At 45.2% G+C, this 14,667-nt stretch overlaps 1 protein-coding gene across 1 annotated transcript in view; it reads right to left on the bottom strand.

The window, feature by feature from the left end:
• HOGA1 (4-hydroxy-2-oxoglutarate aldolase 1) overlaps window positions 1-14,311 on the bottom strand; it is a 48,813-nt gene extending 34,502 nt beyond the window's left edge. Inside the window, exons 1-4 of the mRNA XM_063434106.1 lie at window positions 13,976-14,311; window positions 9,715-9,843; window positions 3,545-3,672; window positions 2,134-2,268 (exon numbers count right to left, since the gene is read on the bottom strand). Of these exons, the coding sequence (XP_063290176.1) occupies window positions 2,134-2,268; window positions 3,545-3,672; window positions 9,715-9,843; window positions 13,976-14,168 (585 nt within the window). The 5' untranslated portion in view covers window positions 14,169-14,311. The remainder of the gene's footprint in view (window positions 1-2,133; window positions 2,269-3,544; window positions 3,673-9,714; window positions 9,844-13,975) is intronic.
• Between the last annotated feature and the right edge of the window lie 356 nt (window positions 14,312-14,667).

Consider the following 14,667-nt stretch of genomic DNA (forward strand, 5'->3'; position numbering starts at 1 on the left):
GAGGGCACGCCGCGTACTGAGCTCCGCAGGGCGGGTCAAGGCTTATATAGCCTTGCCCCGCCCTGCAATTAGGCTTAGAACACACTGATTGGTTGGTTTAAGCCAATCAGAGTGCTCTGTGTCATTTTACACAGCGTGGGAAAATTCAAAAGAACTTTCCCACGCTGTGTAAAATGACAGATCACTGTGATTGGATGGTTTTCAAGCCATCCAATCACAGTGCTCTGTGTCATTTTACAAGCGTGGGAAAATTCCAAAGAACTTTCCCAAGCTTGTAAAATTACACAGAGCACTGTGATTGGATGGCTTGAAAACCATCCTATCACAGTGCTCTGTGTCATTTTACAAGCGTGGGAAAGTTCTTTGGAATTTTCCCACGCTGTGTAAAATGACACAGAGCACTCTGATTGGCTTAAACCAACCAATCAGTGTGTTCTAAGCCTAATTGCAGGGCGGGGCAAGGCTATATAAGCCTTGACCCGCCCTGCGGAGCTCAGTACGCGGCGTGCCCTCCATGGGTGAACATGGATTAATTTTTTTTTGCGCTCGTTTTTTTTTTTTTTTAAAGTGCGACGGGTATGATGGATTTTTATTTGGCCTTTTTGGGGGCTGAAGAAAGAAGAATTTAGAAAAAAGAAGACGTCAAATGGTAAGTTTAATTTTTTTTTTTTTACAGGTTAGTTATTTTATTCCCCCCTCACTATTTTTAGGGTGAGGGGGGTAGGTAGGGGATAGAATGTTTTGGGTGGGGGGGGGTGACTAGGGGCTTGGGACCCCTAGTCACCTTGATGGGGGGGAGGTTCATTTAGGGCCCCCACCCACCGCTCAGGGGTGGGGGCCAGGGGGGAGGACAGTAGGTCCCCCCCCTTATTATTTTATTAGGGCCCCCACCCACCGCGCAGGAGTGGGGGCTGGGGGGGAGGACAGTAGGTCCCCCCCTTATTGTTTTATTAGGGCCCCCACCCACCGCGCAGGGGTGGGGGCCGGGGGAGGAGGACAGTAGGTCCCCCCCCCTTATTATTTTATTAGGGCCCCCACCCACAGCGCAGGGGTGGGGGCCAGGGGGGGGAGGACAGTAGGTCCCCCCCCTTATTGTTTTATTAGGGCCCCCACCCACCGCGCAGGGGTGGGGGCCGGGGGAGGAGGACAGTAGGTCCCCCCCTTATTATTTTATTAGGGCCCCCACCCACAGCGCAGGGGTGGGGGCCAGGGGGGGAGGACAGTAGGTCCCCCCCCTTATTATTTTATTAGGGCCCCCACCCACAGCGCAGGGGTGGGGGCCAGGGGGGGAGGACAGTAGGTCCCCCCCCTTATTATTTTATTAGGGCCCCCACCCACCGCGCAGGGATGGGGACCAGGGGGGAGGACAGTAGGCTGCTCACTGTTTAGTGGACATGCCCCTACTCGCGGTATAGCGAGTAGGGGCATTGGGGAGATTTTAATCTCCCTTGTGCTATTATGGGGGTCATATTGACCCCCATAGAGTGAGGGGGGGACCTGGGGGGCTTATGAAGTGGCGGGGAGCACTGCTCCCTGCCGCTTCTGTCTTTACATATTACAAGGAGGGAGCTGCACGTCGGTAGCTCCCTCCTTGTAATAAACTGATCGAACAAACGAACACTGATACTCAGTGTTAGTTTGTTCGTCTGATTTTTTCTATTCATTCATTCGTCTGTCTGATGAATGAATGAATAGATGAAATTCCCGTTCGCATGTCCAGGTGTTTCACTGGGCATGTGCGGGAATCTCACAGTCTGTCTAGTGTGGGTAGATGACGTGTCCCACAGGGACTTCACCTACCCACACAAAGATGGCGGCGCCCTGAATAAAGATCGGGGCAGAAGATACAGATTTAAAAATAGGTAATCTGGGGGGCTTAGGGGCATTTGGGGGTGACTAGGGAGTCAATTGGATGTAGTGGAGGCGGGAGGGGGGTTAAAAAAAAAACGGGATTCGGCATGACAGTGCCGCTTTAACTTTAAATATGCAATGACGCATGTAGCAAAACATTAGAAAAATCCGCTTGTCTTTAACCCATTTATATTGTACAGCACTGCAGAGTGTACTGCCACAATGTACAAATAGTAATCATTATTGTATACATGATAATTAAGGAAAGTGCATGTCACTCACATCGCCTCCGCTATCCTTAATGCCAATAATGTTAGGATGCTGAGACAGTGTAACTATGGCATCGATTGGTAAATCCAGCCCGGTGTTACCAGGTACACTATAGAGAATAACAGGAACAGGGGACGAATCTGCTACCTAAAAAAAAAAATAATAATAACACAATAAGATAATTAAAAGGCATTGGAACTTAAATTTATAGTGAATATCTCATCAATAAAACCCCATTGGAATGCTATGATATAAGCACATTCTAAACATCTTGACTCAGAGCCACAAAACATATTAGCACTAGTATTTACATGCCAAGAAGCGATGTGTAATTATGGCAAATTAAATAGCTGTAGGCCAGGAAATTAAGTCCATGCCTTAAAAAAACAAAAACAAAAAAAACACTTTTTTTTTAAAGCTGTTAAATTCAGGATTCTGACTGTAAATTGGTTATAAGTACTTTAAAGCATCTTTGTGCAAGTGGGCTTACATCTTTAGGCACACTATTATACGTTTGTGGTCTTCTCTATTCTAAGGGGACACTCCAATTTTGTCCCAAAGATTCTGGGTCTGACAGGTGTTCTTTGGGTCAAAATGTCTGTTCAGAGCAAGGGGCAGGCTCTGCATTACCCACAGTCGGTCACCCACTTTGGTTTCAGTAAATAATCTTTACAGAAAGTTTTCAAACTAACAGCTTAACAAAGTCAAACAAGGAACCACATAAAGGTGAGGACATACCACGCCACCATGGGAAACAAAAAGGACTTACAGTGAGGTAGACTTGCAGCCTTATCTCAAAAGGCCAGGAAGAGAGAAAAAAAAGCTATGGGAGATATTGTGGAGCACGCCTAGACACAACCAGCTCAGTTTTGAGTTTTCTATGGGCCTTCACATATCCCAAGAGTACCAGAAAAAGCAAGTAGTGAAAGAGCAGATCAGGAAAGGCTCAAACTGAAGTTATATGCATGGAAGGAAGATGGTTTCAGAGTTTGGGTCATCAAATTAAACATATGGGTATTTGCTAAGCCACTTATTGGTTTTGCTTTGCCCTCTTGGAGAGGATCACTTTTTCCTTGGTAATACCCATTTCTTTCAAAACAAACTTCTCTTGGAGGCTTCCAGTCAGTTTTGATCTTGCACCTTTTATTTACCGGGGGCCATTGTTTATTATTTCTGCTCGGAGGTACACCTTTCCCTGGTAATGATAATCTTGATGATTGACTTGGCAAAATTCCTGGTTATGTACATCTCTCTACATCATGTGGATCCCTTGTACGAGTCATGTTGATTATTCTGTCTGTCACTAGGATCTGTTATAACTTGTAATGCTTTGAACTAATTTCCATGTGTATTTTCCGAGCATTTCTAGACATGTGCCTTCAGATCTATCCTCTTGCAATATTCCTGCATATATCTGGATTACCTTTGTGTAATGATGAATAAGTGCATGACTGGTCATTCTGCCTCGGTAGTATGATGGGGTTACAACAAGGACCGCATCCGCTCCAGACAAGGACATCTCCTCGGTCATCTGGATTGTGGCATGAGTGGCTTTAAGACAAAAAACACAAATAAGGCACACAATAAGGGCCATGGATGTGGATCACAAACTAGGCTTGTGGCGCTTTTTTTTTTTTTTTGTATTATAATACTCTTAAAGGGATTAAATACTATTCATTGTATTTATTTATTTATTTGTTTACAAACATATTTAGGTGTTTAAATAAAAGTGACCTAACAAACTATCATGCTCAGAAAGATGTAACATGTTTGTCTGTGTGTGGTTTTCATTGTAAATGGTTCATTAGTAAACTAGAACAAGGTGGAATTTTGGGCTTAATTAACAAAAACATGTTATGCAAGATAAAGGCCAAAATAAATTCCACAACAATTTCTGTAAGTTACTTCCTCTACGTTTTTACCAAGATTTCCTAATAAAGAAGATGCAATATTTAATTACCATTTGGTTTATTTCCTTTGGTGAGCGTCTGCAATCGCTCGGCGTGGAAGTGTATTTCAGACAGAATTTGGTTGATACTCAGTTGGCGTTCGACTACCCAACGTACGCAGGAATTGTCTGGTATCTGGTTGGCATTTGGCTGCCCATTACCGTATCTGTCTATTTAGTGAGACATACTTCATACCTTACATTCGCCTGATTTTTATTACACTAGATTATCATTTAGTATCACGTTCGTTTGTTGCATGAATCTAAAAAGAATGGGAAAAGCCTGTCCTCTCTCTATTAAAAAAATAGTGTGAGATCTTTTCACATTAGTTGCAGCAGGAGTACGGTATATTAGTTCAGTGTTGTATGTTATCGTTATCAGGCCTGTTACTGCTAGCAGCTGTTGGCAAATTGTGTTCTCCCATAAAGAGGTACCTGCTGAGAATCAAAATGTAATGCTTTTTAAACAAAGTTTCATTTTTTTTTTTCCCATCCCTCTTTCAGAAAAAGTTTGGACATATAATCTCATTATTCCTGGGTTTCTGTGTTCTATGCTTTTGGAACGTCTGATATGTATGAGGGTATCACAGAGCTATGCAGAAATAAAATTCACTGTTGGGGATTACATACTAAGCTCTGGATTTTGGCAACATATCTGAGTAAAGAAATCATCAACACTTCACAGGCAATAAATGATCCTATAAAAAAAAACTTCCCCAGAACAACTCCAATATTAATGTATCCGCAAATAAGAACCCCCTCTGAATCATCTAAACTGGCCCAATACAAGAGACCAGAACAAACCCTAACATGGGGCAGACTAGCGCAGAAATTGCTTAAGAACAAACTTTACCTATAAAATAAAACATAATGAAAACTTAATTACAAAAAGTTATGTGCTGTCTGCTGTCTGGGTTCTTCAACTATTAGTTCCATTACTGATCATAAAATGCAAAAAAATGAAATAATTAAAAAAAATAATTTCATTGATGTCTAAACTAGCGTTTTTTGATTAAAAATAGAGAAATTTAAAATGGGTCTACAGGACCACTTACAATCTGAGTGTGGGTCACACCTTTAGTGCAAAGTGGTGCTGAAAACACTCTGGGCACTCTACCCAGGAATACAACATGGTACACACTAGCTCAGGGGTCGGCAACCTAGGACACGTGTGGCATGCACGGCACTCAAGGCTGCCAGAGCCAAACAGGCTCTGGCCTATCAGGAGTCCCAGTGGGACTTGAGAAATCTGTTAGTGCAAACGCACATGTTAATGGGAAACTGCCCTGGAGTACAGCAGTAGCTATTGCAGCTCCTGCCTTTGACCTGTACCTGGCCATCCCACTCCCCATTGGACCACAGGGAAGCTACCGACACTGCTAGTTATACAGAGTTGCAGAATAAGCCTTCCTCTCATATAAATAATACAAACAGCTTACACACAGTCCCCACAAACACAAAACCACTGACAATTCATATACATGCACATAACCCCACAAGCAGCCTCTCACATGCAATACCACAAGTAGCCCCACATATACACACACACACGCACCGCACCACCACACAAATATACACAAAGTGACATATTATCCACACAGAATTACACAAGCAGCTCCACATATACACACACACCACATATACCACCACACAAACACACACACAATGTGACATATTATCCAAACAGAATTACACAAGCAGCCCGCACAGTGGCGTACATACCAGGGTCGCAGGGGTCGCGGCTGCGACCGGGCCCGGCCCACCAGGGGGCCCGGCCGCCCCTGCGACCCGGTATGTACGCTCTGGGCCAGCCTCTTCTCCTGGGGGGCCCAGGAGCCGGCCACCTCCGGGCCCCCCGAGGCTGGCCCTGCTTACACCCGGCGGCCGGCTGGTGCGCGAGGGAGCACTGTCCCCTGAGTGTTTCTTCTTCAGCTCCCTCGCGCACCGCACTGATACCGGAGCCATCTTCCGGCGCCGGTATCAGAACGCGGCGCGGCAAGGGAGCTGAAGAGGAAGCACTCAAGGGAGAGTGCTCCCTCGCGCGCCCGCAGGACCAGCCAGCCCGCCGGGTGACCGCCCCCCCCCAGGAGCCCAGCAGCACCACTGGACCCCAGGGAATCCCCTCAGCACTCCAAAAGGTAAGGAGGCTGGGGGGATTAAATTAAAAAACGTGTGTGTGTGTGTGTGTGTTAGTGTGTGTGTGTGTGTGAGTGTTAGTGTGTGTGTGTGTGTGAGTGTGTGTGTGTGTGTGTTAGTGTGTGTGTGTGAGTGTTAGTGTGTGTGTGTGAGTGTTAGTGTGTGTGTGTTAGTGTGTGTGAGTGATAGTGTGTGTGTGTGAGAGTGAGTGTTAGTGTGTGTGTGTGTGTGTTAGTGTGTGTGTGAGCGTGTGTGTGAGCGTTAGTGTGTGTGTGTGTGTTAGTGTGAGTGTTGGTGTTTGTGTTAGAGTGTGTGTCTGCTAGTGAGTGTCAGTGAGTGTGTTACTGTGTGTGTCTGTTACTGAGTGTGTTTGTGTGTGTGTCTGTTACTGAGTGTGTTTGTGTGTGTGTCTGTTACTGAGTGTGTTTGTGTGTGTGTCTGTTACTGAGTGTGTTTGTGTGTGTGTGTGTGTGTGTGTGTTAGTGAGTCTGTTTGATGTCTGTTAGTGAGTGTGTGTTTGTCAGTGAGAGTGTATGTTTTGTAAGTGAGTGTGTATGTATGTCTGCCGCTGAGTGTGTCTTTGTCAGTAAATGTGTGTGTCTGTTAGCTAGTGTGTATGCATTTGTTCGTGAGAGTGTGTGTGTGTGTGTGTGTCTTCAGCACTTACCTTTCTCCAGCGCCGGACTCCCATGGCGCTGGGGATCCCTCCGCCTCTCAGCTCCGAATGCGCATGCACGGCAAGAGCCGCGCACGCATTCAAACCGCCCATAGGAAAGCATTACTCAATGCTTTCCTATGGACGTTCAGTGTCTTAAAATGGCAGAAGCGCCTCTAGCGGCTGTCAGTGAGACAGCCACTAGAGGCTGGATTAACCCTCAGTGAAACATAACAGTTTCTCTGAAACTGCTATGCTTTCAGATGCAGGGTTAAAACTAGAGGGACCTGACACCCAGACCACTTCATTGAGCTGATGTGATCTGGGTGTCTGTAGTGGTCCTTTAAGTGTGTGTGCATCTGCATGCAGTGGCGTACATACCGCGGTCGCAACCCCTGCGACCAGGTGCCCGCCGCCATGTGTTGCTGCCCCGGCCCGCGCAGAGTAAGCGCGAGGGGGGAGGGGGAGGGCCCACGGATCAATTTTCGCACCGGGGCCCCATGGGTCATGTGTACGCCACTGAGCCCGCATACAAAAGGTATAAACAATACCACAAACTACTCATGGACATATACAATATAACAGCCCACATACACAAATACAACGCTACAAAGTAACTGCAGCACCCATAAATAACACAAGTGGAATACGGCAACATACACACCCCAATGTATTTTTTTTAAATAGGATCACCACACGAAGGGACTTCAAGGTCTTGCTTTGGCACAGTGCTACTAAATGGTTACCTATCCCCGGCACTAGCTGTCTATGCAAATGCCATGCATGTATTTTTTTTAGAAATATGCTAACTGAACTTCCAAAACGTCCCCTCAATTATCCATTTCAGATGGAATTTGAGTGCAGTTGAAGTACAGGTTGTTGATTAATTCTCAGACATCGTGTTGGAATTTGACTTATTGTTCACTAGGACCAAATCGCCCACACGGCAATTGCCAAATCAGCCTGCCTGATGTAAATTAAGCGTTTTTCCCCTCTAAATTCATCTATATTATCCAGTTTCTGCAAGCAGTGTTCAAATTGGTTTCTAGCGATCAACCTTCAAATTATTCTTCAGAGTATACATGGTTTTTATATACATAAAAATAGTGTGCCTCGTTATGTTTTACACCAGGGATTTTAAACTCTGCTTCTTCAACTTCTCATACTAAAGTTAACGATTGCTAGCCCCAGGCTGCTTGATATTAATGGGAGTTGCAGTCCAACAACGGGTGAAGCTGCGGTTATATTGTATCTGCTTCTGGTAATGAAAAGAAAAAAAAACACAACAATAACAAGACAGAATTCAGGTTGGTATGGCTCAGATTGTAGATCACATTCTCCAGACACTAAAAACCAGAGTGTAATTAAAAAAAGATGATACATTTCTGGGAAAACTGTGAAGTCCCTTTTTTTCCTTCTTAACAATTCCCTTTGCAGAACATATTGAAAAAAAAAGCTCATATTTTCCTTATCTGTACATCTGCCACTCAAACGGTTTCGGTCAAACCATTACACTAATACATATTCTTGAACATGGGTCCTCTCAATAAACAGCAATGGGGACTGATTTCACAACGAATTGCCAAAATTAAGCTCAAAATAGAGCAGTTAAATTGAAAAAATATGTCCAACTCTAACCTATGGTTTGGAAATCAAGTCACATCTCTCACTATTTAGAGCATAAACCCAATAGAAGAGCATTTTTAAAATAGTGTGTCTCTTTAAGGTGGCTTGGCCCTTCTGCCTTGCACCTACTCCACCTTTGGTGAAGTTATAAATATCTGATCTCCTTCTGGCTCCAAGACACACAACTCATAAACATTACTGAACAATATTTGCAGACTTTACATATTGGACATGATCATCGATAGCTAACATTGGAGCTCCTTCTCTTAAAAAAAAAAAAAAAAAAAAAAAAGAAGAAGAGCAGCGCAAAGCAAAAAAATATGCCGAAAAATAAATAAATCCAGACTCTAAAAACATAATCCATCTTCACCCAGCAAGGGCACCGCGCATACTGATTTTCACAGGGCGGGGAAAGGCTTATAAAGCCTTCCCACGCCCTGCAATGTGACTTAGAGAACTCTGATTGGTTGATTCCAAGTCAACCAATCAGAGTGCTCTGACAGATAAATGAAGAGACTGACAGGTAAGTCTCGACATTTACCTGTCACAGCACTCTGATTGGTTGTCTTGAAATCCAACCAGAGTGCTCTGTGTCATTTTACACAGCGTGGGAAAGTTCTTTGGAATCAACCAGAGTGTCAAACTACATAGCATGGGAAAATTCCAAAGAACTTTCCCATGCTGTGTAAAATAGGGGGGTCCCCCCTTATTGCACTAGCGACTGGGCAACAATAGCTGCCCAGTCCCTAGTAGTTTTAAATGACAGCGAGCAACCACTGGCAGCTCGGTCTTCAGGTGACATGCCATGTGGGGGGATTTAACCTCCATTTTATTAATATGGGGGTCAGAGTGACCTCCATACGGATTTATAGTTAGTTTTAAATGACATGCAAGGGGGGAGCTGGTAGTACGTTAGTTTTGTTTTTTTCTGCGCATGCACAGTGTTATTTTCTCTGTGCTGTGGGGGTTAATTCCCCTGCAGCACAGAGTCTATTAAAAGAAAGAAACAAAACAAAAAGGTAATGCATTTAGCATTTGCCCTTTCTTTTCGTTTATATTTCATATATAGGGCTTTTTCATTTACGTACAAAAAAAAAAACAACAGAATTTTCGGACGAAATCGGATTTGTACGAAAACAAATGCACATGTCTAGTATGAGGTCATTACATAGCATTTTGACCGGTAACTGCCATGTTTTACTTCAATAAATATGGCCTTGTGTCTTACATTCACACCCTGAGCCAGCTATAAGCAGCTTGTCCGTCGGCACCACCTTGCGGGCCCTGCGGACGACTTCCAGCCGCTCTTCTTTGGTCAGGTATGCATATTCACCAGTTGATCCTTGGACAACAATCCCTATGTAAGAAAGATACAAAAACGACATTATCACACTTATATTATTACCAAAAATGCCACCATATATGTTTATGTACCACAATGAAATAGGTCAGTACGAGGATAGGAAAGTAGAAAAAAAAAAAAACTGGGGTTATGGATGATGAAGGTAGTTAATGCATTAGACTGAAGCACAGTAGCCCCATTTGTATATCAAACATTATATGAACATTGGTGCTTCTTACACATATGCTGGGACTGGTTACAGGTTTATTATTACTGTTTTTTTAATAAGAAAATAAATTGAATACATCAGGCCTCGACAAATCCCAGGCGCCAGGTCGTCATTGGGACTAGAAATTTTGCCCTGGCGCCTGGGATTTCTCAGCATTTTACCTAAAGTGGCCGGAAGCCCACCCCCAGGAGCATGGAGGCGGGTGGCTCAGGAAGCATGTAGCCGACCGCCCTGGAGAGCATGGAGGCGGCAAGCTGGGGCAGCGCACAAGGAAGCAGTGATCTTCCTGCAGCTCCAATCTGCTCGCTCACGCTGTGTAATAATGCCGGGAGCCGGAATATGACATCATTCCAGCCCCAGCATTACTGCAGACAATCCGAGGGAGCAGAGAGGAGCTACGTTAACTACAATAACTAGGTCTTATTTAACCTATACAGTAAGATATAGGACACCAGAATCACATATTATTCTGTAATTACTTGTACAGAGCAAGAGAATCCAACTCCTGGATACAAATTTCAATAGCAGCTACACTTGTGTGTTCCCCAGTTTAACGCTTTAAAATTAAAAGGTTGGACCAAAACAACATAAGCCTAAAGAAGCAGTTTTGGTGTATAGACCATGCGATCGCTATGCAATCCTCTATCATTTTGGAGTTAAAACACTTTTTCTAATGAAATCCTAGCTGCACCCTGGCCTTGACTCACACAGCCTGGAAGAAAAAAATATTTTGTTTCCTATCAGGTCTTAAAGCATAGTGTGTTTACTTTAGAAGTTCTTTCATCCTACTCTGTTAAAATAAAACGGTATTCCTAACACTAAAGTGTCCCTCTGCCCCTCGCTGGCAGAACAAAAAAAGTTTTAAAACCCCCTTTTAAACGTACCTGATTCAAGCACCGAGGGTTGCCGGGTTGGACTTCTCCACCAACATTAGCCAATGGGGGGAAACTAATGCACGTCGAGCAGCATGCGCACATCAGTCCTTTAGAAGATTCTGGACATCCTCATGCAATGTGTGATGACGTCCAGCGTTGTTTTACAGAATCAAACTCGGTGAAAGTCCAGGAATCGCCTCTAGTGGCCGTCTGGTAGACAGCCACCAGAGGCAGTGTTAACCCTGCAATGTAAACATTGCCATTTCTCTAAAACTGCAATATTTTACATCTCAGGACTAAAATAACAGGGACAGTGCACCCAGACCACTTCAACCAGATAAATTGGTCTGAGTGCCTATAGTGTCCCTTTAAGATTTGGCAGTTGCTGAAGGAAAAATAATTGTATTTAATCTGTGCTGATATTGCCCACTAATCATCTCAAAAGCAAAAAAAAAAATATGAAAATTGTGGCCACTGGCTAAATAAACTTGATGGTGGATGTAGCAAGAGTTGATTCATTAAATACTGAAATCTGCTATCGTGTTCTATATTTTGCAAGTCTGGTTTCAATTTGCTATAATTCAGAGTTCGGTGAATAAATGCCCTATAGTTAACTTGTATTTACATACAGCAACATGAACAGTTTGTATTACCGCAAGGTGTGTTGTTTAGTTTTGTTTTAGATTTCAAACTATTTATTTTTCTTTCATAATGAATTGCAAATTTGCTTTCAGCATAACATTTTTTTCTCCCTATAAGACAATGGCAAAGTCTATGTTTCTGTGGATTAATAACTACAGTAATTGGATCTGGTACAATATTCATGACTACGGTTTCAATATGATAAATATTAAAAAGATTATTAAGTAAATACTAGAAAACAAATAAAATATATATATATCTATCTTGCAGGAGATGATTCAGCCCTTTTATTATGATTTAAAGAAGTAATCATTTCAACATAATTAAATTTATTTAATGTTATGTATTATGGTTGTCACAAACACCAAACTTTTTTCTGATATATTGATGTCACGTGTTTGTTTTTGGGGGCTATTGCACTTTATAATGTGCTGCTAATCAGAACTCTGTTAAAGTTGTTATGGTGTGCAATAATTATTTTTTATCACCTTGTTCACTTGTATTTTTGGTTTTTAGTTTTATCTTTTATAAAGGTGTCTCCCTGCGTGTGCTGAGCTCCCGGTGTCTCCCTGCGTGTGCTGAGCTCCCGGTGTCTCCCTGCGTGTGCTGAGCTCCCGGTGTCTCCCTGCGTGTGCTGAGCTCCCGGTGTCTCCCTGCGTGTGCTGAGCTCCCGGTGTCTCCCTGCGTGTGCTGAGCTCCCGGTGTCTCCCTGCGTGTGCTGAGCTCCCGGTGTCTCCCTGCGTGTGCTGAGCTCCCGGTGTCTCCCTGCGTGTGCTGAGCTCCCGGTGTCTCCCTGCGTGTGCTGAGCTCCCGGTGTCTCCCTGCGTGTGCTGAGCTCCCGGTGTCTCCCTGCGTGTGCTGAGCTCCAGGTGTCTCCCTGCGTGTGCTGAGCTCCAGGTGTCTCCCTGCGTGTGCTGAGCTCCAGGTGTCTCCCTGCGTGTGCTGAGCTCCAGGTGTCTCCCTGCGTGTGCTGAGCTCCAGGTGTCTCCCTGCGTGTGCTGAGCTCCAGGTGTCTCCCTGCGTGTGCTGAGCTCCGGGTGTCTCCCTGCGTGTGCTGAGCTCCGGGTGTCTCCCTGCGTGTGCTGAGCTCCGGGTGTCTCCCTGCGTGTGCTGAGCTTCAGGTGTCTCCCTGCGTGTGCTGAGCTCCAGGTGTCTCCCTGCGTGTGCTGAGCTCCAGGTGTCTCCCTGCGTGTGCTGAGCTCCAGGTGTCTCCCTGCGTGTGCTGAGCTCCAGGTGTCTCCCTGCGTGTGCTGAGCTCCGGGTGTCTCCCTGCGTGTGCTGAGCTCCGGGTGTCTCCCTGCGTGTGCTGAGCTCCGGGTGTCTCCCTGCGTGTGCTGAGCTCCGGGTGTCTCCCTGCGTGTGCTGAGCTCCGGGTGTCTCCCTGCGTGTGCTGAGCTCCAGGTGTCTCCCTGCGTGTGCTGAGCTCCAGGTGTCTCCCTGCGTGTGCTGAGCTCCAGGTGTCTCCCTGCGTGTGCTGAGCTCCAGGTGTCTCCCTGCGTGTGCTGAGCTCCAGGTGTCTCCCTGCGTGTGCTGAGCTCCAGGTGTCTCCCTGCGTGTGCTGAGCTTCAGGTGTCTCCCTGCGTGTGCTGAGCTTCAGGTGTCTCTCTGCGTGTGCTGAGCTTCAGGTGTCTCTCTGCGTGTGCTGAGCTTCAGGTGTCTCTCTGCGTGTGCTGAGCTTCAGGTGTCTCTCTGCGTGTGCTGAGCTTCAGGTGTCTCTCTGCGTGTACTGAGCTCCAGGTGTCTCTCTGCGTGTACTGAGCTCCAGGTGTCTCTCAGTATGTACTGAGCTCCAGGTGTCTCTGTATGTACTGAGCTCCAGGTGTCTCTCTGTATGTACTGAGCTCCAGGTGTCTCTCTGTATGTACTGAGCTCCAGGAGTCTCGCTGCATGTACTGAGCTCCAGGTGTCTCTCTGTATGTACTGAGCTCCAGGTGTCTCTCTGTATGTACTGATATCCAGGAGTCTCGCTGCATGTACTGAGCTCCAGGTGTCTCTCTGTATGTACTGATATCCAGGAGTCTCTCTGTATGTACTGATATCCAGGAGTCTCTCTGTATGTACTGATATCCAGGAGTCTCTCTGTATGTACTGATATCCAGGAGTCTCTCTGTATGTACTGATATCCAGGAGTCTCTCTGTATGTACTGATATCCAGGAGTCTCTCTGTATGTACTGATATCCAGGAGTCTCTCTGTATGTACTGATATCCAGGAGTCTCTCTGTATGTACTGATATCCAGGAGTCTCTCTGTATGTACTGATATCCAGGAGTCTCTCTGTATGTACTGATATCCAGGAGTCTCTCTGTATGTACTGATATCCAGGAGTCTCTCTGTATATACTAAGCTCCAGGTGTGATCGTTGTCTGTTACAATGTTTAAACTAGTCTATTAATTGCTTACCACGGAAAGGGATAGTGGAGTATCTCTGCAGGTTTTCTTCCAGTTGATCATAGTCTACCTCTTGGTGTTTAGTGAAGGGGGTTGTTATAGGGGGATAGATCCCCTTAATGTCCAGGACAGAGCGTGCATTGTGGCTCAGGCTCCTACACAGGGCTCGCCTGGCATTACCCAGGACACAGGGAGGGAGTAACATTGTGCTGAGCTCCCCAGACTGACTCCCAGCACTGTCTGAGGACAGGATCCCACAGCAAGCTGCCTGATTGGGGGTCTGTTAATCATTAATGGAGGGCTCCCAGTCAAAGTCTGCCAGGGCTCTAACTAACAAGATACAATGTCTCAAGGCAACTTCCGGTGTGTCATACAAATGGGAAGGGTTCACTGCTGAGCTATGGGGGCTCCTGTCTGTCCAACTGGTTCCTGAATGGAAAGATTAACTGTCACCACTGAGAATGTCTGCATGACCCACTGGCTAGAGGAAAGCTGTGTGTGAACTTTATTTATTGAATGTTCATTTTATATTGATCCTGTGCAGGAGACCTGGGTACATACAGGCATACAATAGGAATCTCTGCTATATCTGATGCTGTGTGCATGCTCCACCAAAGGATGCTAAGAGTTTGTGAGTTTATTTTAACATGGCTTTAAGTTATTTACATTGTAAAACAAATTAAAGGAACATTATAGAATTAGGA

This window comes from Pelobates fuscus, chromosome 10, assembly GCF_036172605.1.
Source record: "Pelobates fuscus isolate aPelFus1 chromosome 10, aPelFus1.pri, whole genome shotgun sequence".
Lineage (NCBI taxonomy): Eukaryota > Metazoa > Chordata > Amphibia > Anura > Pelobatidae > Pelobates > Pelobates fuscus.